At 48.8% G+C, this 24851-nt stretch overlaps 1 protein-coding gene across 5 annotated transcripts in view; it reads left to right on the top strand.

Annotated features, from left to right (window-relative positions):
* SUFU (SUFU negative regulator of hedgehog signaling) overlaps positions 1–24851 on the top strand; it is a 122203-nt gene that overhangs the window by 83877 nt on the left and 13475 nt on the right. For 3 of the 5 annotated variants that reach the window (XM_077877822.1, XM_077877825.1, XM_077877823.1), the window contains exons 4-10: positions 11–153; positions 1074–1159; positions 1433–1505; positions 5804–5960; positions 8322–8433; positions 22238–22372; positions 23893–24031. In XM_077877822.1, the coding sequence (XP_077733948.1) occupies positions 11–153; positions 1074–1159; positions 1433–1505; positions 5804–5960; positions 8322–8433; positions 22238–22372; positions 23893–24031 (845 nt within the window). The remainder of the gene's footprint in view (positions 1–10; positions 154–1073; positions 1160–1432; positions 1506–5803; positions 5961–8321; positions 8434–22237; positions 22373–23892; positions 24032–24851) is intronic. The other 2 variants (XM_077877824.1, XM_077877826.1) reach the window with 1 other exon arrangement.

The following is a 24851-nucleotide window of genomic DNA, read 5'->3' as shown; positions in this document are numbered from 1 at the left end:
CTTCCCACAGAGAACACCTTCTGCAGCGGGGACCACGTGTCTTGGCATAGCCCTTTGGATAACAGTGAGTCAAGAATTCAGCACATGTTGCTGACAGAAGACCCACAAATGCAACCTGTACAGACACCCTTTGGGGTGGTTACATTCCTCCAGGTGAGGCAGAGGTTGGATGTGGGCCCAAGCATTCTCTAAGGGAATAGTCTTTGTAGTAGAGGAGGGCTTGGGTAGGGGGGAGTGAAGGCAACAGGAGATTTCCTTCTATTGCATTTTCTCTTCCCTCTGATGGCTGGTTGGGTAGATTGGAGCCTGCTGAGATGGGAGAAGGGGGAAAGAGAAGGGGCCATGTGGGGCTGGGCAAGGGGGCGGGGGGCTGTAGTTGAGCAGCTAAGCCTAACAAGGTAGGCATTTTGGTGAACTGGTAAAGTCCCAGGTGGCTGTAGGCACAGGACCACCCAGCAGGAAGACAACTTCAAGCCAGCCTTGCCCTTACCCAGAAGGGGTGTACATCCATCCACCCCCGCTGCAGCTGGGCTTGCTTGTGATCATGATGGGGTCCATGTGAAGGTTCACTTATTTCCCTTGAGGTTTACACAAAGGCCCTGCCCCTGATGAGGAAAGAGAGCTTTTCTGCAAACTGCTGGGCCCTTTGGTTGTCATTGCTCGGAGCCTAAAAGGTCTCAGAATCTCCTGTGTTTACATTCCCGGTGATCCTAGTCTAGGCAGTAGCATCTCCCTAAACTCCCCCTGCCTTCGGAGACATGGGCTAAAGACCCATCTGATTTTCACCTCTGCCGTCCGGGGCTAGACATCATGTCACCCAGACACCTGACTCCTTATAGCAGGGCAAGCGTCAGGCCCCAGTGCCCTATCTGTGGACTCTTCTGGAAATCTCCTAGCCAGGCGGCTGTTCCCTCCTACGGAAACAATCCTATTTTGACAGACAAGCCCTTGACCATAGATCCTTCTTGTGGTCCCCCAACTTGAGTTGATCCTGAAAAAGCCTAGGTGGCAGTCCTGGGTGGGTGGGTGGACTGGCCATTAACACACAATGGCTTCTTGTGCCCGGGTCTCAGATTGTTGGCGTCTGCACCGAGGAGCTGCACGCAGCCCAGCAGTGGAATGGGCAGGGCATCTTGGAGCTGCTGCGAACGGTGCCCGTGTGAGTACACACCAGCCCAATGAGGTGGGGCCTGGCTTCCTGGGCCTGGGGGTGGGAGTTCCTCCTTACCCCCACATGTGGGCTTCCCCTTACGTTGTTTTTCAGGCACTGGTTTTTCGTATCAGGGATTCCTGATGATTCACTCCCTGACAGTCCTTGACCTCATTGCTCCCCTTTGTTTTGGGCCTGGGGCAGCAAACAGGGCAGTCTGAAGGCCCAGCCCATCAGCCCCAGACCCTCAGTTACTATCCTGTCCCCTTTCCTTGTCCACAGCGCTGGCGGCCCCTGGCTGATAACTGACATGCGGAGGGGAGAGACCATATTTGAGATCGATCCACACCTGCAAGTATGTCTGGAGCAAGGAAAACCTTTCTAGCACACTATCCCTAGGCCTCTTCCAAATAACACTGGCTTTCATGCTGGGAAAACGGAGGAGCTTTATTTGTGAATGAGTAGAAATATGGCATGATTTGGAACTTGTCCCCTGAATTCTGCAGAGCACATAGGGAGCGGAAACTTCAGGCCAGGAAAGCTGGCCTCAGACACATGTTTTTTTTGCATTTAAAAAGGGTGAGACTTTTTTTAAAGATTTTATTTATTTATTCATGACAGACACAGAGAGAGAGAGAGAGAGACAGAGAGAGAGAGAGAGAGAGAGAGAGAGAGGCAGAGACACAGGCAGAGGGAGAAGCAGGCTCCATGCAGGGAGCCTGACGTGAGACTCAATCCCGGTCTCCAGGATCACACCTTGGGCTGAAGGCGGCGCTACACTGCTGGGCCACCAGGCTGCCAAAAAGGGTGAGATTAAATTGACTTTTATATTATGAATAAATGGAAATTTATAATATTGAGATTGGGATGATGCTACAGTAATATCTTGGCTAGACTCATAAAAAGAAATGAGGATCCATGCTTACTCTGACACCTTAAAATGTAAGAGCAGTTCTTGAGATAATTGGAACTACATCAAAGGGAACAAATAAACTAGAAACTGTTTGTACTGATAAAAAAAATAAATAAAGGGCAGCCCGGGTGGCTTAGCGGTTTAGCGCCGCCTTCAGCCCAGGGTGTGATCCTGGACACCTGAGATCGAGTCCCACGTTGGGCTCCCTGCATGGAGGCTGCTTCTCCCTCTGCCTGTGTCTCTGAATCTGTGTGTGTGTGTGTGTGTGTGTGTGTGTGTGTGTGTGTGTCTCATGAATAAATAAATAAAATCTGGGATCCCTGGGTGGTGCAGCAGTTTAGCGCCTGCCTTTGGCCCAGGGCACGATCCTGGAGACCCGGGATCGAATCCCACGTCAGGCTCCCGGTGCATGGAGCCTGCTTCTCCCTCTGCCTGTGTCTCTGCCTCTCTCTCTCTCTCTGTGACTATCATAAATAAATTTAAAAAAAAAATTAAAAAATAAAAAAAAAAATTTAATAAATAAATAAATAAAATCTTTAAAGAATAAATCAATAAAAAATTAAAATAATAAATAAATAATAAATAAAAAGAGTGGGGGGGAAAGGATGAATTTTATTGTATGCAAGTCATACATCAATAAACCTGACTTAAAAAATAAGATCACCAGATTTTCACTATAGAAAATCAATATTGCTTGCCCAGGATTCATCCTCCCACTTCCATCTTCTTAAAAGAACACAAACTTTCTTTCAGGGAGCCACCTCCCTACCGCCAGCATCTGGTAACAGGGTAGGTGATACTGACCCCATGGCCCTGCTGCAGTGGGAATTGTGATGAGTCTAGTGATCGCATGCCCCTTCTAGATACATTTTCAGCTTGGGCAATCAGATTCCAAGCTCCTCCCCTGGGGAGGCAGGCATTCCTGGATGTATAAAGGAAGTCTGTATACGTGCAGACCTGCAGTCGCCCACTCCCTGTGGCCCAGCTGTGCAGTGACATCTTTGGTTTCCCAGAAGAAACACTCTTTGCATGCAAGTTAATTTTGAAAACCACCTAGAGCATGACTTCCTTCCTAATGGGCTGCTCATGAAACAGGACAGCAAGACAACTAAGAATGTTCCTGGCATGTATACACTTCCTTCTACGCCCATCCCCCACTGTCCCCACCCCACCCCCACCGCCCCACCAGTCATAGCCCATTGCCATCCCTGAGCCTTTCATGTCTCTGTAAAAAGCTGGTAGTCTGTGGGCTGCCACCAGGAGCTCCATGTCTTGTAGGATGGTTGGGAGGTGGCAGGAGAGAGGTAGAAGGCAGATACACAACCAGCAGACCCTGTGGGTTCTTTACTGTAGAACTGTGAGTTCTTGGGCAGAAGCCCTGCTCATTCACAGATGACGCCCCTCTATTTTCCTAGTGCCTTTAACACTGAAGTTTTCAAATTGCTGCCAGGGTCCTCTGTTATCTCTAAAGTTGGTTTCCCTCTAGCTTCTGCTTATGCAAAAACCAGGAACCACGAAGGCTATGTGTCCCTATGTCCTTGTTCTGCAGCCACCCTGGGATCCAGCATGGGGCACTGTGGGCTGTTGTTTAGCCCCGGTCGTAAGTGCCAAGTACTAAGAAAGAACTTGGTCATTTGAACCAGAGAGTAAGCAGCCCATCCTTCTCTGCATGCCAAGAACAGTTCTCCATCCTAGTCTTCAGGCTCCACTGAGACAAGCCAGCAGGACCCAGAGCACCTCGTAGTCTTTAAAAGCAAGTGGTGGTGGGAGGGGGCTGGCTCAGTCAGTGGAGCATGTGACTCTTGATCTCGGGATCATAAGTTCAGGCCCCACGTTGGGCATAGAGTTTACTTAAAAATAAAAAATTAAAAAAACAAAACAAAAGCAAAAACAAGCAAGCTGGGGGACCTTGGTGAGAAAGTCCAACTTTCTTTCCTGGGCCCTGTGCACCAAGTGGGAACTCTTCTGTGCTCGTCTCTAGCTGTCTGGGGCTTGCTTGCAGGTGGTTCATTTTAGAGCTGGCTCCTGTCCCTTTTCTCCTTTGCTACTAGCCAGCTGTGTGTCTTTTTTACTTATAAAGTAAGTGGGCTGAACTAGTTGAGTCAAGAGGCGTCTTCAGCTCTTTGCTTAGGTGAGGGGCCCCAGGGCAGCCAGTAGAGAAGGTAAAGCTCAGACTCTACCCTGAGCAAAGCAGAGCCCACACACTCCTGCCTGGAGCACGGAACTGCTCCTGTACTTAGCCTCTCCCTGTTTGTGCTCAGAATCCCCAGCTTTGGGGAGCCTGGCTGGCTCAGCCAGTTACAGCATGTGACTCTTGATCTTGGAGTTTTAAGTTTGAGCCCCACATTGGGTGTAGAGATTATCTAAAAATAAAATATTAAAAGAAAGAAGGAAAGAAAGAAAGAAAGAAAGAAAGAAAGAAAGAAAGAAAGAAAGAAAGAAAAAAGAAAGGAAAGAAAGGAAAGGAAAGGAAAGGAAGAAAGAAAGAAAGAAAGAAAGAGAGAGAGAGAAAGAAAGAAAGAAAGAGAAAGAAAGAAAGAAAGAAAGAAAGAAAAGAAAGAAAGAAAGAAAGAAAAGAAAGAAAGAAAGAAAGAAAGAAAGAAAGAAAGAAAGAAAGAAAGAAAGAAAGAAAGAAAGAAAGAAAGAAAGAAAGAAGAAAGAAAATCTCCACTTTCCCCGAGTTGCTTGTAGCACCAGAAAGGAGGCATCAGGGCAGGGCGATCTGCTGACTGGTCTCAAGAAATAAGGACCTTACCTTGTGTTTCCACAGATAGGCTTCCTGGCTGAGCAGCAGGCCCATGTGATGCCTGTGGAGCCACCAGAGAGGGTCAGGCAGACAGAGAGGCGGATTCTTACTGAGGTGCTTTCACTTACGAGCTTTATTTGGCTCACGTGGCTATTTATAAGCAACGTTGCTAGAGCCTTCCAGACGGCCTTTAATCCAACGCCCAGCATCACAGAACTATGTTTTACCAGAAATCCCAGGGATGTTTGGGTACAACTCTTCCTTGAGGCCATTTGGAGAGTGTTGGGACTCCACAAGGCCAAGGCCTACACCAAAGGCAGGGCCTCTGATGGGGTCTGCAGATGGCCACTGCCCTCCAGGCCTCCATCTCAGTCTAAGAAATGGAAAAGATACTGCATCCTCTGCCAAACAAGTTAGTGAGGCAGCTAGGGGAAGTCCTGCCCCTCTGCTCCCTGGTGGCGCTTCCCTGGGTGACTGCACCCTCTGCTGTTAGAAGAGGGAAGTGCAGGCGTGAAGTTAGAGAAGTTGGGCCATGTCCTGGCCTCTCCAGCCTGTGGCAGGCTTCCACCCTGTCCTCTGTAGCAGTAGCTGCGGGGTTCTTCCTGAATGACCAGGGAGGAGAAGTCATTTCCTTTCCTTAGGGAAAGAGTTCCTGGCTCTGCCACATCAGCTGCAGGGGCCGACATGGGGTGGGCAGAATTAGGGCTCTGAAACAGGGGGGCAGGTGGTTTTACTGGGAGGTAGAGATAGAGGACAAGCTTTCCTTGGGATTTTCATGCTTCCTGGCTTCACCTGATCCCTTGTTCCCCTGGAGGAATCCAGTGGCTTGCCATCATGAGTTAGCAACCAGGGCAGAACAAGATCAGCCATCCTGCTCTTCCAGCATCTGTTCCGTGCTCAGCATCTACAAGAACTCAGTAAATACTGGAAAGGTGGTGGTAACCTTGGGCCACTGGTTCGCTGAAGGAACTCTGGCTGTTTGGTTCTTTCTAAGCAGGAGAGAGTTGACAAAGGCATCGAGACGGATGGCTCCAACCTGAGCGGGGTCAGTGCCAAGTGTGCCTGGGATGACCTGAGCCGACCTCCTGAGGACGACGAGGACAGCCGGAGCATCTGTATCGGCACACAGCCACGGAGGCTGTCTGGCAAAGGTAGCTGCTACCACCCAGCCTTCTTCCTCCCCTTTCCTCAGGCCCAGTTTTCAGGCTCTCTAGGATGAGGCTCCAGCATCAGTAGCCCATTCAATAGTTCCTTTCCTGGCAGGATTTAAACAGCAAGTGAAGTCTTCCAGCAGGGTGGCATGAAGAGAGCTTTATTGGCCCATTTCTCTTGTGTTTCCTGTGTGTATTTCAGATGCACTGCCAGTGGTGACCATTGTGTTTTAGATTTGCCCCCTTGCAATCTGAGGTTGCGGAGGTGAGTGGAAGCCACAGAACAGTTACAGGAAAAGGCCATAGTCCACCCAAATGCAAAAGAACAAGCATCGGCCACCCACAGAATTGAAACAAGGCCCAGCTCTGGCCTGAAAGCCATGCCAGACCCGAGAATCACTCTGGCCTCAGGCCCTCCCAGGCCTGAAATGAGAGAGGCCTGGGTGTGAGGCCAGCTCACAAACTTCCCTGCCTCACTGTCCTGCAAATACTGCACAGAGGGCCGTGTGCAGGACACCCCATGCCCACTGCTTTCTGAGTGGGTCCTTGGGGAAAAAGGATAAACTCTCCTGCTGGAAGCTCACCAAGGTGGTCTTGGCTATAGAAACAGCTGTGGTTCTTAGCTAAGGGCATTTCTACCTAACTCCAAAAGGAAAGCAGCCATTTATATATATGTATGTTTATCACTTGTTTTTCTACTTTTTTTGCCTAGTTCTTCCACCTTTTCTTACTGTTTCAAGAATAAGATACCATGGGATCCCTGGGTAACTTAGTGGTTTAGTGTCTGCTTTCGGCCCAGGGCATGATTCTGGAGTCCTGGGATCGAGTCGCACATCGGGCTCCCTGCATGGAGCCTGCTTCTCCCTCTGCCTGTGTCTCTGCTTCTCTCTCCTTCTGTGTCTCTCATGAAAAAATAAGTAAAATCTTAAAAAAAAAAAAAAAAAAAAAAGAATAAGATGCCTACAGTCATGAATAAAATACCTTCACATGTGATAGCACTTATGGAAGCTATTCTGTTTCTGTAAAGGATAACTTAAGCCCCTAGTGTAAATATCTGATCCCCTTTTGCCTTTCTGCTTGTTCTGATGATGTGCTAATAAGCCCATGGGAGGTTCTGAGAGAAAGCATATAGTTATTAAAATCATTAAGTTGGGGGCAGCCCGGGTGGCTCAGCGGTCTGGCGCCTCCTTCGGCCCAGGGCGTGATCCTGGAGTCCTGGAATCCAGTCCCACGTTGGGCTTCCTGCGTGGGGCCTGCTTCTCCCTCTGCCTGTGTCTCTGCCCCTCTCTCTCTCTCTCTCTCTCTCTCTCTCATGAATAAATAAATAAAATCTTTAAAAAAATAAAAAATAAAATCATTAAGTTGCTTTTGACAAAAGATTTAAGGAGGGATTCACAGTCTTGTCCAAAATTTCTTTTTTTTTTTTTGTTTTTTTTTTTTGTTTTGTTTTGTTTTTTGTTTTTTGTTTTTTGTCCAAAATTTCAATGGTTATTGGCTAATTTTTAAAAATTATAAAAGTAATTCATACCACTGTAATAAGTCAGACAGAAAAGTTAGTATTATTGCATCTGTAGTCTAAGCCCACCCTTTGAGCAACCAGCACTAGTTTGCTTTTCTGGATGTGTTTGCTGTTTGTATAGGTAAATCTTAGACCAGAATCTCTACAGGGGACCAGAATAGTGAACTTCACTCCAAAGATCAGCAGAAAAAAAAAAAAAAACAAAGATCAGCAGAGCACCTTGCAAAGAGTTAGTCCCACCAAGAGATTCCTCTCTTACCCTTGGCAGACCATGGACAGGCAGGGTTCCCTGCACCCAACGTGGGGAGATGACCTCGGTATCCCACTGGCCAGCCCAAGGAGAAGGGTGGCAGGGCCAGATATCTGACCACCCAGAACCCAGAAACTATGTAAGAATTCATTCATGGCAAAGCCCTTGCGGCCCTTGGTAGCATCCATTGCAGTGGGCAGAATCCCTGAGTGGTCTTGGGCAGTGGCAAAGACCTTGTTGGTGACTGTCTGGAGCTATGTTACGGTGAACCTAGGCCTTGGCAGAGGAAGGGAAAGGACAGTGAAAAGCCCTATCATGGAAGGTGCCCTCCTGACGTCCAGAGGCCACCCCCTTATCTTCTACAAGAATGGCACTCTTCAGACCAGGAATTTCTCAAGAACACGGTTGCCTCATCTGCCCTGTGTCCTCACACTGCTCTCACTCAGCTCTCATGGCTGATGTCTAGAGTGGGTTCATGGCTTTCATAGGGCCTTTTCCTAGCATGTCTACAGAGCCAGGTTCCAAACGCAGGAATGTTGAGGGATGTTAGGAGCCCAAAGGGCCATCAGGCAACTAAGTGGTGTTGTTGCAGACACGGAGCAGATCCGGGAGACCCTGAGGAGAGGACTTGAGATCAACAGCAAACCTGTCCTTCCGCCAATCAACCCTCAGAGGCAGAATGGCTTCACCCACGACCGGGCCCCGTAAGTTCCCTGCACACAGAGGGGGTTAGTACAGGTTCCTGATAGCGGTGTCCCAGGGCTGGTGCTGGGTGGGGCGGGGACGGGGGGCACTTTTGTCCTGAAGTGTCTGTCCCTGGGGCTTGCACAAGAGATAGAACCATGCCCATAGTTCTTGTTAGATGGGCCCAGGGTCTCTGGGGCACACAGATCTGTGGGTCATAGGAAAGGGCCTCAAATGGGACCCAGCAGACCAGGAATATAAACATCAGTAAATATTTACATGGGCTGTGTGAGCAGACAGGAGGCCAAGTTGGGGCAAAATCCCAGCCTTGAGGGAGCCCATTGTGCTGAGCACAACTCCCCTCCTTATCTCAGCCTCGGCCAGAGTTGCCCTTCCTTCCTTCCTGGAGCCTGGTCTCCGGCTGATAGCTGCAGCCCCAGGGGCCTCCCTGTCTGGCCAGCCCCATAGTGGACGCCTGCTGCTGAGGCCCTTTTTCCTGCCTCCTTTCCATGGGGCCCAGAGAAGGGAAGGGAAGTCCTTTGCAGGCCTTGGCTGCCTGTCTAGGGGCCCCTATAGCCCTTTGGGAGATACTGTGGCCACCCCCAGAGGTCAAATCCTCTTCCTGCTGACCTCTCTTCCTCTGATAGGGGATAAATGGTAGGCAGGGCTGGAGCTGGGCATCCCCTTCTGCCCTTTGAATCAGGGAAGCTGTAGGGAATAACTGCTGGCAGGGGATGCCTGGGAGCTGGCAGCCCAGAGCAGAACCCTTGCCTGCCAGAGAGGAAGTCGCTATGCCCTGGGCTTAAAAGGAAGCACAGCACTCCTGCAAGACCAGGGTAATCTGTCCTTCTGAGAAGTCTTTATTACACACTTGATGTGTGGCAAGCTAAGGGCTCAGGGAGCCATCTGGAATATAGGCTCTTCCTTTGGGGGTACATGAACTGAAATTGGTGTGAGTCTGGCTGTAGATGCATTTTGTTGGAAATAGCTGTTTCTTTGAATTCCAGCTCCAGTTGCTCATCCATGATCCCCAAAAGTGGTAGCTATCTAATATTCTACAGAAAAAACAAGTCAGCCTGATCTGGAATAGTAAAGGAGGGCTTCTCAGAGGAAGAAGAACATGAGTTGGACCTTAAAGCTGCCCTAAAATTTTTAAGCAGGAAAGGAACTGACAGGGATGGAACAGGGGAGGCCTGGCTAGCTAAAGTCAAGGCTGTAACCTAGGAGCAGACTGTGGGGTAGGGGAGAGTTACTCTGGATGGCCAAGATGGCTTACCTGGAATTTGCCATCCAGAAGCCAAGCAAGTTGAGCTTTTTGGCAAGAGCCTGGTGAAGTCTCCACTGTTACCTCCGAGCAGCTTTCAACTCCAGCCAGTGGGTTTCTCTAGCCATCTGCTTTGAAGTAGCTGGCGTGAGGCACCATGATCTTCTCCTGGCAGTAGCAGATGGCCAGGCTGAGGCATGGGGCATCTGGAAGCTCTCCACCTATGAGTCTGGATCCTGTCCCAAGGCCATGCTCCTTCCCATGCCCTGAGCTTGGCTTCACCCTCTAGGCCCCATTGGCACTGGCGGGGAGGCTGGGAGGTACTTGACGGCTTAAACACTCAAGCACATTGCCTATGACTTGTAGACAAGTCTCAGTTCAGATGGCCCTGTCACCTCTGGAAAGTCCAGGTTTATGGGCAGAAGGGCAGGGGCTCCTGCAGAGATAACACCCCACTTGCCATTTTTGTATATATAGAACAGACTCTAGGTCTCACCCCCTATCCTGGGCATACGTTCAGCTGCTGCACTTTCAGACATTGTAGGGTGCACAAGGCTCAGGGTTCCTGGATGCATACATACAGCCCAGACTCAGCCCACCTCTGATTGGGCAAAGGACATTGGATCTGGTCCAACAGCTATCTGTAGACACAAGGAAAGAGCTACAGCCTCTACCTTTGGCCTGAATTGACTGAGCTACAAATAGATGGATGGAAGTAGATCAGGGGTGCCAGACCTTTGGGGTCATCTTCCCTCCCTGCAGTTCAGGTAACCAGTCAGGTCTCCAAAGTGCTGGAATCTGCAGTCCGGAGGGAATCAGAATGTCTCTTTTGAGGCTCTCAGCGCTAGTTACCAATTTGTTAGCAGTTGGTTAAGAAATGGTTCCTTCTGCTTTGCCAAGATCCTTTTCCAACACACCCCTCAAGTGTTTCAAGGCTCTAGCTCACTGTTATCTCATGATCGATGATGATGGACTCAGTTTAGATCAGCAAGCATGATTATAATATCTATGCTGCCCACTCTGGGACCTGACCCCATTTCAGATAAACCACATAGATTGCGACTGAGAAAGCCGACCCAAAATGTGCTGGCACTAGTGTTTGCTCCCCTCCCTGTGGGGGAGCAACCAGCACAGGCCTTATTGTGTGTGCATGTCTGATTTTCCTTTAGTCAGGCTTTCTAGATTGAGGCGCTCTGGTTCCACGTGGGTCTGGGAAAGGTCTGAGGAAGCTATGGTTCAGAAGGGCTGATGGATCCTGGGTATTAGCAGCTGGGCTCTGGCCTACTCGTGGGGCGCAGAGGGGGGTCAAGCACTTGCTCTTTTCACATCCCACTAGCAACTCACACTTACACAGTGATGACCATGTGCCAAGTAATGTTCCAAAAGCTTTACAACACATGACCTTCATTTATTCTCACAGGCACTCTGTGAAGTACTCTAATAATCCCCCTTTTACAGATGAGGAGACCCAGAAACAGAGAGGCCAGTCAGCAACTTGTACAAGGTTAGAAAAGGGTGGTACTTTGGACTCTCTTCCCTAGTGTGTCCTTTCTTACCCCATTCTCAGGGATCCCATGAGAGATACACAAGGCTGTGTCTCTGAGGTAATAGTGGCCCTCATTGGTGGACCTCATCTATCTAGTTGGAGCAGAAATAGGAACCTTTCACATGACATTGAAGACAAGACTCAGCCCCATGTTAGAAGCTTACTGTGCATATTTGACTATAAGGAGGACATGTGGTCAGCTTTGGTGCTTCCAAATCCCGGAGATAACAAGCTGTATCGTAATTGGCTCATTTATATCAGAATTACTTTTTGACACAAAGCCTTGTTTTCCTTATGTTCAGAAACAAAACCAAGCCTATCTCTGTCCCCTCTACCACCTCAGTGCTAGGGGATTTCTTTCTTTCTTTCTTGAGGCCTTACTTCCTGCTTCCCAGAAAGGCAGGCCCCTCTGGGTAACCTGCTCCTCTCCCACTTGCCCTCACCAGCCTCCTCCCACCGCCTCCACCGCCTTCCCAGAAGGAGAGTCCTTGGCCCTTTTTGGGGCTTCTTTCAGGGTTTCACAACCCTTGCATTCCAACCGTGAAATTTGTATCTGGCTTTTCCCAAGATGATCAGTTGAGAAAAGCCTCTTTCGGCTTGCTGGCGCCGCCCTTCCCACTGCCGGCCTGGGTGAGTTTGGGAAGCATGGGAAGCAACTCCCTTCTTGCCACTGAAGACAGCCTGGCTTAAGGCTGTGTCTGCCAATGTTTGTAGGGACTTGAGGGGGAGAAAAGGCTCTGGGCATCTTCTCTGTCTGAGGTGGCCTGGACTGTTCTGCAGAGTTTGGACTTGGCTCCCCAGCCTCTCCACAGGGACTCAGAGGATGTGTGTGGTCAGGTGCATTGGGGTGGGGAGCTTTCATTTCCATAAACTTTTGTCCTGATGCTGGGAACCTACAGCAGTGTTCCAGAGTCCTTTTCCCTCTGCCAGGGTCTCATTGCCTGAGGTTGGAGGACCTGTACAAAGCTCTCTGGGTCACATATCCTCCCAGAGAGGGGCAGTGCTCCTGTGTGTGTATATATGTGTTGGCAGGGGAAGGTCCCTGACTGTGAGAAAAGCACTTTGTAGTTGAGGCACCTTTAAAAAGCAAACTAACTATAATTTCTGAGCCAAGTTTCTCAGTCTTCTGGAATCACGCCAGCAACTTTTAAGGCCTCTTTTTTTCTTTTTTTTCTTTCTTTCTTTCTTTTTTTTTTTTTTTTTTTTTTTTTTTGCCTTTTTGCTTTTTTGCCTTTTTGCCTTAATTTCCTGAAGAATTAAGGTTTTGTATATGAATTCTCTGGTTGTGACTTCCTCTGCTGCACAACTCTCCCAACACACACATAGGCATGCACATATATTTCTCTCCACTTTTAGAGTGTCTCTCCTCCCATCTGTTTGCCTTTTGGATGAGGTGACTTTGCTGTCTCTGCTCTCATCTTGAATACCTTATAACCTGGCCAGGGAATCATCCTTTAGAGAAACTTATGTTTTGTTTTACTCACCCTATGAGGCCCATGACAAATCATTAGAAGAAGAAAATATCTAGTCTATATCTAGTGAATTGGATGAAGTTAGGTGAGTTTCCATCTGAGAAAACAGCTGGGCCGCTGACACTCCCAGCTCACACACAGGGCAGTCTGGGTGACCCTGCCCAAAGTGCCTATCACATCAGTGCAGCAGCCAGCCCAGAGCCCGCACGTCACATTGGCTTCTTTCACCACTCCCACACTAGGGAAGTACGTTGTTTTTGCTGGAGAGAAAACCCAGAAAGAAACAGCCCTGCTCTCAGCCCCAGCCAGGTCCTGCAGGGCCAATGGGAGGAAGGGCTCAGGCCTCTGTGATTCACACGTGTCCTGCTGAGTGCCTGCCTTTGTGTGCCTTTCTCAGAGATGCATATTTGAGAGGGCAAGACAAGGGGCTTCATGGCAAATGTGGCACAGGTAAATTTCTGTTTGAACTCCTTTCTCTGCTCCACTTCCCCAGAGAGTTGGAGCCGTGGCCACTGTTTACACCGTAGCCTTGGAGTTCATGGCCAGCATGTTGAATCCTCAGTCCACAGCGCATCCCCCTTCTTCAAAGTTGCACAATCAGGAGTATTTTTATCACCCATCTTTGATCCTCAGTGTCACCCAACACTTCACCAGTGAGTCACTTCTCCAGGGAAGGGAAAAGGAAGGCTCAAAGGTGAGAGCTGGAGAGAGGAAATGACTCAATGTCTCAGAAAACGGAAAGTCAAGCGTTCTGGTGAGAGTGAGCTCGCTCAGGAAAGCAGGCATCCTTATCTCCCACCCAAGTCAGAGGGCTGGGCAGGGGGCAGAGGTTTCTGGTGCCAAGAGGAGTTAATGGTTGATTAAAGAATCCTCTAATCATCATGCCAGTTTCGCTCCCTCTCTCTTCTTAAGTCACACCCTGCCCCACCGTTCCATCATCACATCCCGTCCTTGGGGTGCTCACAATAAAAATAACATACTTTATCATTTGGTTATTGGTGTACCAGGTAATACAACCTTGTATTTAGTAGTTGTCATGGAGGTGAGCTGGTGCCTTTACCCCCATCCCATGCCTATACCCTGTCCTAGTCCTGCCTCAAAGGGGACCTTCAAGTGATTCTTTCTCTGGAAAGTTCAGAGCTTTTGTCAGCAATCTGAAAGCAAAAGAAATAATCTCCCAGCCTAGAGGCAGAAGCCAGAGGTTGGGCTGGCTTAGTAGGCCAAACCCACTTCACGGTTGAATAGTTACCAACCCCGATGCCCTGGTTCCCACTCCCAGGCATCCCCAAGGAGAAGGCCCCAAGTTGTGTGGCCAGTGCAGATGTCACCACTATCCCAGGACTGGGACTCTGGCTAAATGGAGGCTCAGTTGTTCAGCTCCTCTCCTTTCCACACCTGCTGCCATTGATAAAACATGACCAATAAATGATACCCTTAGGCTTAAATGGGCAAATTAAGACTTTTCTATCTGAAGAGACCTGGATGGAGAGGAAACGTGGATGCAGCTCCATCAGTCCATAAAGTGTGGGTAGGGTGAATAGGGGCATATGCTATGAACTATACAGTACTAGAAAATCAGGACTCTATCCTGACAGTGGAAGGAGAGAGTGTTTTAGAATATGTGAAAAGTCACCGTATGCAGTGGGAAGCATAAATATAGAATGTGTTATATAGACAGGTGGTAAAGAAGAAATAAATGCTAGAATTTAGATCAATTCCTGAATTACCTAGGTGAGCATCTAAGCCATCCTGTAAACTACCCCTCGTCATTCCCACTACAGGAAGAACCTTGGGCTGGACAGTGTCTAGTGACTGAGCATGCAGTCTTGATTGGGCATTGCCACATGCCAGGTCCTGTGTTGTGAGCTGCTGTTGTCCCCATTTTACAAATTAGAACACAGAGGGTTCTTACCTAGGGTCGGTAAGCTAGAATAAGTGTCAGAGCCAAGATTTGAACCTTAGATTGTTTAATCCAGTCCTCACCACCACTGGGTACTGCCTGTAAAAGAGGATAAATGTGGAGTGGCTTCCTGCCAATTCAAGGAAAAAGTAACTGGAAAGTAGGCCTTGGCAGTTTATATATACCACTGTATAGAGTAAAGCTGGTGTTTTAGTTTGCCTTGAAACCCATGAGGTTAGCAGGTCAGTGGGCACCGTTTGGCTGACAAAGGCATGCCAAAAAATACGGTGAAATCTGTTCGAGGATATACTCCACCAGAATGAGTAAGAAAGACATGTGGGGTACAGGAAATGGGGTCCAGCATGGGAAAGAGGCCAGGGGAATCACTAGGGTGACTGTGAGGGCAGCTTTGCAGCAAGAATAGAAGGCAGCCAGTTTGGAAGGACCTCCAGAGGAAGGGCTTTAAAAAAGATAAAATTGATAAAAACTTGATGTATCTGAATATCCTGGAGGAAATCTGTAGACCATTGGTAGTTAGTTTAGGATTGAACTAGTGACAAACACACAGAAAACCAAGATTGTTATTAAATCCAAGGAAAATAGAAAACTACACCAGAAAAGTATACTTTTCTAAAAGTATGTACGATAATGTATTACACGCCTCAGTAGTAAATAAGCATTGGTTTCGTATAATAATGTAGACACTTAATGCTGATCCAAACAGACTTACGAACAGGTCTCCTGGGAAGGTGGGAGGGTGGGAGGGTGGTACAGAAGAGAGCTAAGAGCTCGTATTCCTTTGTCAGTAGGTGAAGCCAGGAAGAGGAATACCAGGAAATAGAAGTGAAGTACATTAGAAGTATGGAGGAAGATACCGGAAAAGTCTGCTAAGAGCGATGAGAGTGGTTGTCTCTGAAAAGGGGGGTGGGAAGACTGGTGACTGTGAATCCGATAGGACTCTGTGACTCTTTAAACTTTAAAAAGAGTCATAGGGACACCTGGGTGGCTCAGCGGTTTGGCGCCTGCCTTTGGCCCAGGGTGTGATCCTGGAGTCCCGGGAGGATCTTGGGCTCCCTGCATGGAACCTGCTTTTCCCTCTGCCTGTGTCTCTGGCTCTCTCTCTCTCTCTGTGTCTCTCATGAATAAATAAATACAATCTTTAAAAAAATAAAAATAAATAAAAAGAGTCATAAGTAAAAGTCCAAGTGATGTTGTAGGAGCTGTTACAGCTCGCCCTGTCCAGTGAAAGGAAAAGCTAACCCGCTCCAACTAAAAATCACAGACTCAGGGATGCCTGGGTGGCTCAGGAGTTGGGTGTCTGCCTTCAGCTCAGGGCATGATCCCGGGCTCTGGGATCAAGTCCCATATCAGGCCCCTTGTGGGGGGCCTGCTTTCCTCTGCCTGTGTTTCTGCCTCTGTGTGTGTGTGTGTGTCTTATTAATAAATAAATAAAATCTTTTTTTAAATAAATAGATAGATGATAGATAGATAGATAGATAGATATCACAGAATTGGCCTTGAGGCAGCCCTGGTTGTGCAGAGGCACTTCCACTGCCCCTGCTCTGGGCTAAGAGTTGAAGATTATAAGGCTGTGACCACCCGACAGGCCTCCTGAGAGCCTCTGTCTCCATGTAGAGGGAATGACGAGGGGCACTCAGCTGTGCCCCTGATGCTGACCAGCCATGGAGGTGCTCAGAGTGCAAGTGCCAGGGCACTGCAAGAAAGCACCTTGGGCAGATTGAGATCAAAAAGGAAAACCCTAATGCCCTGCTATCCCCAGATCGGGGGTCTTCGCAGCCTTTCAGGGGATTTTCTTGGGTGTTAAGTGAAGAGGTGGTTCTGCGGCTAAGATCGGAAGATGCCAGCTCACCTAGAATGAAACTGGCTGGTTTGGCTTCCACAGCCCCCCCGCCTTGGTCTTCTAAATGCCAACATTTTAGGTCTTTTATCTGAGATGCGGTGTGTTGCATCTAGCCCTTGCCCCATCTGCTTTCTTAGAAGCTTCCCTTAAATTAAAATTCCATCAAATACCCTTTGGGAAGTCCTGCCTTGACTTCTAGGAAGCAGTTTTTTTAAGAGTTCAGGGAAAAAAATAGATGTGTCTTCATGGCCTTGAAGACCCAGAAGGAAAGCCCACTCAAAGGAATGGGAAGTTCTTTTTTTTTTTTTTTGGAATGGGAAGTTCTTAAGGAGAAAAACTGTGGTTGTTTCAGCTGGCGTCAGGAAGACCTGGGGATTTTGCCTCAGCCCTTTATTCATTCATTGTGTAACCTTGGGCTAGTTATTTAAGTCTCTGAGTTTCAGTTTCTTCATCTGTAAAATGGGGAAAATAATACCTCTTGATAGAGTTGCCATGAAAATGAAAGGAAGCAAAGTTTTATAAGGTTTAGCAGAGGAGGTGGCATCAGAGTCTGCACTCAATAAAAGGTGCCTCTTAATATTATCATTGTCACCAGTCCCCTGGAAACTAAAATGAAGTGTAATACCTCCAGAGACCAGTATGTAGAGAATCTTTTACATAACTCAGATTTCTTGAAGAATTTGAACAAAATCTGGAAGGAGAAGTATGTTATACCAGCACAGACTACTAAGGAACAGGGTTGAGAAAAGCTGAAACTGAAGAAGAACTGAGTCTTATAAAAAAAAGTGCTATGACCAGCAAAAAGGACTTTAGTTTTTGTACTACTGTTTGGAACAACAAGAATAAGAAAACGTAGGTCCCATTGTTTGGACAGAGTAACTTTAATCAGTGGCAGAGAGAAAACAAGATTTACTCAAGTTCTGTTATGCTTCAATCTCAAAAAAAAAAAAAAAAAGTTATCAGAGCAGGAAGAGTCAAACAGGCATTGATGAGAAGATTGAAGCCATGATTTCAGACCACTTGATCTACATGTATTGTGCCCCAGAACACCAGACAAATTGGCAAATGAAATTTATGAAGCTGGTGTCCATCATCTTCGAGGGAGTAAGAGAGAGATGTTGGCAGGCTGAAAGCACTCAGAAGTTTCAACGTGTAAAAAGCATCCTGTACTCTCCAAACAAGTGAGCCCAGTGTCAACTCTCAGGGAAAATTCTGGACCAGGTTATTCAGCAGGCAGACTATGAGCACTCTTTAAGAGGAACAGTAAGCCCTGAGAGTCAGCATGGATCCAGAAAGAATCAGGCCTGCCAGACCATTCTTCTCTATTTTTAGAAATAGTTACCAGGTTGCCTAGCTGGCTTAGTTGTAGGATCATGAGACTCTTGATCTCGGGGTTGTGAGTTCGAGCCCCACGTTGGGTGTAGAGATTACTTAAATGAATAAAGAAAAGCCTTTTTAAAAACTTTACCTTAGAAAACAAAAAAGAAAAGGAAAAAAAAAGAAATAGTTACCTATTTATACCTGGTAGACAAAGGAAGACTTCTATAGGTGGAGTTTAGCAAGACATTTTCAGAGTGTCTTCTGACATCATTGTTGGCATGATGGAGAAACGTGCAGAGAGCATCCAGGAAGGTGAAGGGCTTGGTGATGGAATGGTTGGGTTGATTTATAATTGGTCAGATGAGCATGCCCCAAAAGTAATAATGTCATTCTGTTAGCCTGTCTGCCTGGCCCCATCCTGTTCACTGTTCAATCAAAGCCTGGGATGAGAACATTGATGGTGAGTTTAACAGTTTCATCAGTGATATGAAGTCAGGGTGGAATGCCAGTATGATGAATGCCAGAGCCGGGTTTCAGAAATACCTGAACTGCTTGAAACAGTAGCCAGATAATGCAGAGTTGGGCTTTTAGCTCCAGCTAATACACAGTACGTACAAGATGGGAAAGAAGAGGTCTAAGCACAGGCCATGAGAGAGAGCCTAAGGGAAAGGTTGTTGACAGAGGGTATGCTGTAAGAGCTGGTAGTATGATTGGGTTACAAAGAATAGACCATTTGATGACAGTTTTAATAGAAATAAGGTTTCCCAAATAAGAAAGCTCATAGTCCCTCTTTGATCTGCACTGGTCAGACCACATGCTGTATTTATTTCCACACATGACACATCACTTCTGGACATGACATTCTGGCTTTGACAAGCTAGAGTAAATGCAAGTGAGAGTGACTTGTGTGGCTGGAAGATTTCAGAACCACGTCTTAAGAATATAGTTCACAAATACTGGAAAAGAGAAGCTGATGATGGCCTGTGAGAGCAGCCTTGGGGATTTGCAAGGCTGTCATGGGATGAGGGATTAAACTACTTCTGGGCAGCTTGAGGTCCAGCAGATGAGAATTGCAGGAAGACCATTGTGCTCTGTAGAAGGAAGACGGCCCTGCCAGCACCTCCCTTAGCAGAACAAAAGCCTCAAGGGTTTTTGTTGGCCTGTAGTTGTGCCTTCCAAGAGGACCAGTGGTTGACCAGGGCCTGTAGTATCTGTTCAGGGAATCAGGAGCCCTTCAGGCCCCAGCTCAGAAGTACCCCCTCCCAAGCTCAGGGCAAGGACCTTTGCTCAGAAGTGGGACTGACTTGGTCAGAGGCAGTTGGTAAAGCCAAATAATTCCCTCCTAAGCTATCTTGCAGGAAGAGCAGATAAACTTCTAGAGGTAGCCCCTAACATCTTGTTAATGCATTCCAGATGTATTTTGAGCACCTACTACATCCCCAGGCACCGTTAGATGCTTCACATGGGTCATCTAGTTTAATCCTTATAACGAAAGGGTATTATTATCTATTCCCATCAAGAGGATACTGACGCTTAGAGAGAAGGTAAGTTATTTGCCTGAGCTCATGTGAGAGTTGAACCCAGAACCTGTGTGTTAGCCATTTTGCCACCTGGAGTGATAGCTCATCCTTCACCCCCTGGCCCTGTATCCCTAGCAATCCCCAGTAGGTGTAGGGCATACTTCCCTGGGAGTCCTTCTCCCTTCCAACCCCCCCGAAGCTCTGCCTTCTCCTCCACTGGGAACTCAGGGAGAAAACAGCCCAGCTGAAAAATTAGGCCACGCTGGCGAGCACAGTACTTATTTTTTTATGACTAAGATTAAGCTGACAACCATGCAAAACATTGCAAACCTGTGTCGGCTGCAGATTTAATACCTCACCCAGCCCACACAAATAATTCATGCTTCTGCATCGATGTCCAGAAAAAACAAATCAGCAGAAAGCTGGGCTCCTGCGTGTGTGTGTGTGTGTGTGTGTGTGTGTGTGTGTGTGTGTGTGTAGCAGCCGCGTTTCCATTGAAGCAGCATGCCGGAAATACCCGAGCTCCAGGATTGCAGATCTAGCATTTTGCAATTTTTTTTCTCTTAAAAGATTAAAGTACGTTTTCAAATGATTGAAGGTTGGTGGGAGGTGTAAATGTGGGCACTTGTCACATTAATTCTTCAGATGATTAAGTTCTTTTCCATTTCTTTAAAGCTGTTTGCAGTTTGGGGTTTGATGTCCTCGTTCTGGGTGAGTGTGTTGTAGCAGTTACCAAGGTGACTTTAGCTGACTTTCAACAATTTATTTTTCCCTCCAGCGTGAGATGTCTCTAGCCCTGTGTGCTGTTGATTCTTCTCTCTCAGCTCCCCACCCCCACCTCAGTTGCTATTCATCAGCATTTTTGCTTATGCCAGAGAGGCAGCGGTCCTCCAGTGAGCCCCATGGGCTCTGAGGCCCCGCCTGGCGGCCAGGCTTCAGCCCCCTTCAGCCACATGTTGGTATGTCTCTACATGGGCCCATTGTCAGAGGTGGCATGGGGCAGTCACTAAGAATGACACCCTGGCTCTTCCCCTTAAATTCACTCTGACCTCAGGCTTGTCACCTCACCTCTCTGAGCCTCCATTTCCTCATCTGTGAAAGAAGGGCCAACCATAGAATATACATGGGGAGCTCACTGTCCAGTGAGTCTATGGACTCCTTGCTCTGGAGCAGAGTAGGGTGCCTGTCTTCTGAGTTCTGCTTTTGTCTGGGCCCTGACGGCACCCACTGAGAAATGGTGTGTGTTGTTTCCCTCCTCAGAAGGGAGGTGTAGCAACCAGAGTGTTAGGGAAAGAGATGTAGTCAGAGGTCCTAGGCTCCCATGCTGGCCTTCCCCAGACCAGGTCTGTGGCCTTGGACTCGTCACCAGCTGTCTTTCGTGAAGGGAAGAAGTAGATTAAATCACCTCAGAGTTTCCTTCCAGTCTTGAACTTCCATGACCCTCTTGGCCATAGCATTTTGTCTCCTTCACAGGTCTTGTGAAAGGGTTTGTCAAAGGAGAAGCTAGGGCAAAGGGCAGTTTCAGAATTTGGGAAACTGCTTTGGGAAACCAGAGGAAGAGACCACTTTGTGAAAGAGCAGTTATATCTGGAGTAGATCCACACAAGCTGGTAGGAAGGGTCCCCATTACCTTAGGGGCTTTTATAAACCACTGCCTCTAAAGGGCCCTGGGCCCTCCATCCTTTTGCCTGCTGACCTCACACCCTCCCTCTGGGGAGGTTCTCTGCCTGTCAGGGTGCCTTATTGGCCACTCAGCGCCCGCCCCTGCCACCACCTCCCACCTCCCCACCACCCCACCCCCACCCCCCGCCAGTGTGTGAGGAGGTTGGGCCTGCCCCTCACTGGCTGTCTGACTGTGAGCCTAGACATCCTGGATGGCTCCTGCCTCTTGAATGATAAACAACTAGAGCCTCTCACCCAGTATTTTGATGGACACTTGGGGAATTGTTCTGAGATTCACAGCCCAAACTAGGATCCGGCCTTTTGAATAGGATCAGTGGGTAACCCTCATTTCCGGCTGAGGCAGATTTGAGAGGCTGTCAGTGGGGGCAGCTGAATTTGAAAGAGCATATCTTAGATTGCAAAGGGATCCCATGGCCCAGTTGTGGGATAAGTTGTTGGTGGGAAGCAGGACAGGAGGGAGTATGAGACAGCAGTGACAGACTCACTGTAGCCAAGGCCACAGTCAGGAGAAATCTGGTACAGGGCTCCTGGGGCCTCAAAACCCAGTAGGATGGTGGCCTGGTTCTGCTGCCCAGCCAGGCCCACTAGTCTGACTCCTGAGAGTCTGGTTTCCACCCCCTCACTAAGGATTGTATCATTTCCTGGTCAGATGAAGGATGTGTATGTCACTGCAGCTCCTGGCCATTAGCAGGAGTGTGCATGCTCAGAGCCTGCGGAAAGTCACAGCTTTTTCAGGGTCAGCTGGAAGGAAACTCTTGGAGCCATGCCTCCTGATACTCTAGCACTCCAGCTTTGGAGAACTTGGGAACCGAGGCTCCAGGGCAGGGGAAGAAGGGCTCCCAGATGCTCTTGCTGCTGTATGGGGAAGAATAAGCCACTGTGACATAAACTTTTATAGAAGTGTGTTGGCCAAAGATGAGGCTTTAAAACACATTCTAACTGTGACCAAATCCCAGCTCCAAACTCCCAGACAGGGTGACTTGGACAAGTTCCTTAACTTCCCTGATCCCCAGTTCCTCATCCATAAAAGGGATTAGTACCTACCTCCTGGGAATGTTGAGAGGAGTAGTCAGTGAGAAGTGCTTTGCACAACGTCTGGCATTTAGCAAGGACACAGTGAATGGTGGCTGCTGTTACCACCCCACCGTGGTCACTCACCATCATTGTCATTATTCAGGAGCCCAGCCTAAGACTCCTGTCTTGCTCCTCCCGATGGTGTTGACCTTGTGCTGAACCTGCTCCTGTGCTTGCCTCATAGGAGCCGCAAAGACAGCCTGGAAAGTGACAGCTCCACAGCCATCATTCCCCACGAGCTGATCCGCACGCGACAACTGGAGAGTGTGCATCTGAAATTCAACCAGGAGTCAGGGGCTCTCATTCCCCTCTGCCTCAGGTGAGCCCTGCAGCACACAGCCTGTTCTCAGGGAGCCTTCTCCCCCACCCCTGGGTAGAGTCCAGGGATCCTGGGAGAGAGGAGAGGTGGTCAGGCAATTCCATCTTGGGCCTGCGGTGGGGGAGCTGTGGACTCTTGAGCCAGCCTGTCACCCCCACTGTGCTGAAGAACACTCCTTTGTCCAGAGAGGTGTCCCTCCACCATGGTCCCTTAGGGAGTTCAGCGGCCTAGCAAACCCAGATGCCCCTGCTGTTCCACAAGCCCAGGGTCAGTAGCACTGGGGATCAGGGCGGGGGCTCCAGTGGGTTGGACTCTATTTTCTTCCACTGGTTACTTTTCCCATGCAAAACACTCAGTTCCCCAAACCCAGTGGCCAGCACAACAGACTCCTTGAGGGACCGAGAAGCCCAGCTGTATCCTTTCTGCTGCTGTCTGCAGTGCCAGAAATCTAGCCCTGTGGCCAGAATTCAGCTCTCTGCTTGGGGATGTACTGGCCTAATCTGTTCAGCTGGCTTCTTGCATAGCCCTTGGGGTTTCCACCCTCACTTTTATAGCAGGGAGGTGACCAGAATAACTCTAAACTCAGACAACAGTGACAAGGAGGAAGGGGGTTGCCCTGGTTTGGTCCCTTCCCACTGTCCCCAGAGCCTGAGAAAGAAGTTTGGATGCTAACCAGCTTTGGCCACCCCGGGCAGCAGGGCAAAGATAGCAAGTGGTTTGAATGAACGGGGGCTGGCAAGGTCCCCCACCAGGACCCCAGCCATTTCCTCCCCAGCTCCCTCTCTGGCTCAAGCTCAGGACTTTTGAAGGGTTAATCTGAGGCAGCCTGAGAAAGCAAAGGGCAGGTGGTGCTTCCTCTGCCTCCCTGGTTGTCCCTGCCTGCCCTTCCCCCAGGTGTATTTCTAGACTGGGGATTAACAGTAACTTCTTTTGGCTCCCTCAGAGTGACCCCATTTGGCTTCAGCCATTGTTGTTGTTATTGTTATTGTTGTTGTTGTTATTATTATTGTTATTGGTTTGTTTTGAGGCGTGCTTGTGGCCTTGGGGCTAGCCATTTTAATCTTATGGGAGAGCCCAGGAGCTGGTGGACGACTCTGCCCTGGACACAGGGGTTGTGCTGTGAAGGTACTATGCCATCCTCCCAGGAGCTTGGGAAATATGTTTAGGAGATTTCACCCTCGCCCTCGAAAGGGTGGACATGATCCCACTCTTAGTTCTGGGCATGACCTTGGGCACATTGCTAACTGCCCTCTCTGGCCTCAATTTCCTCACCAGGACATGAAGGAGGTGTATTCCACTCCCTTGCAGACCCTTTGAATGCTGATCTAATGTTTCTGCTAGCTTTGAGCACTTTGGAGGAATGACAGTAGAGAGCTTGTGAGGGGCTTCCCTTGGAAGGTGCTGAAATGAACATGTTCAGTTACAGTCCCCTGTTGTTGGGCAGGCAGGAGGGCATTTGCTGGGCACCCTGTCCCTTGGCCGGGGCCTGCCACTCACTGTCTCCGTGTTCCCACCCCCAGGGGCAGACTCCTGCATGGACGGCACTTTACATATAAAAGTATCACAGGTGACATGGCCATCACATTCGTTTCCACGGGAGTGGAAGGCGCCTTTGCCACTGAGGAGCACCCTTACGCAGCCCATGGACCCTGGTTACAAGTGAGAAGGCTCATTTTCTTGTCCCTACCTTCTTTCTGTGGGCTCTTCCCACACCCGCCTTCTCCCTCCCCTCCTTCTCCTCCCTCAGCAGCTCTTGGTGACTCCCTTCCAGAGGGCCTAGCTATGGGAAGCCTTGTGGAGTGTGGATGCTGCTGCCTATCCCATCAGCTCTAGAGCACTTCCTGGCCTCTCCTCCCATCACTCAAGACACCAGGGATGACTCTCTAGGCCTTGGCCATTGGTTTGCCATGGAAATCCAGATTTGAGGGATGTGAGACTTCCTGCACCCTAGATAAACCAAAGTCCAGGAAACCAAGGGTGAACAGAATAGGAGGAAGTATGGAAGCCACTCTTAAGTGGCTCTGTGGAAATCTCACCAGAATTCCTAGAAAATGGGCATGTGGACCTGGACCAGGGCTGGGATGAGCAGGCCTCAGCAGACAGAGCCTCCCCATTCTCTTCATCTAATGGCTTTCCTTTTCCTCCTAGTGGAAACCTTTTCTACACAGAAACCTGCTGGCTTGTCCAGAACACTCTGTGCTTCCTTTGCTCTTCTGGCTGGAGCACAGCTTCAGAGACACTGCCAAGTGGGGTGCTGGGGCCTGAGAGCCACAGGCCTCCTTCCAGCCCCCACCCTGTCCCAGGTCTCTAATGGGTACTTTGCTGGTCCAGCACACTCCCAGATATATTAGGGAAACAACACCCTTTTATCTTTGTTGGCATTTGGGAGGAAGAACATCTACCTTACCTCTCTCAGGAGTATCCAGAAAGGGGATCTGCCCTAATGCACAACTTGACTATGCCTTGTTTGTGGTGTGTG

The sequence above is a fragment of the Canis aureus genome, chromosome 29 (assembly GCF_053574225.1).
Source record: "Canis aureus isolate CA01 chromosome 29, VMU_Caureus_v.1.0, whole genome shotgun sequence".
In the NCBI taxonomy this organism is placed as follows: domain Eukaryota; kingdom Metazoa; phylum Chordata; class Mammalia; order Carnivora; family Canidae; genus Canis; species Canis aureus.
Note: the sequence above shows the minus strand (reverse complement) of the source record. Positions and strands in the feature narration are given on the sequence as shown.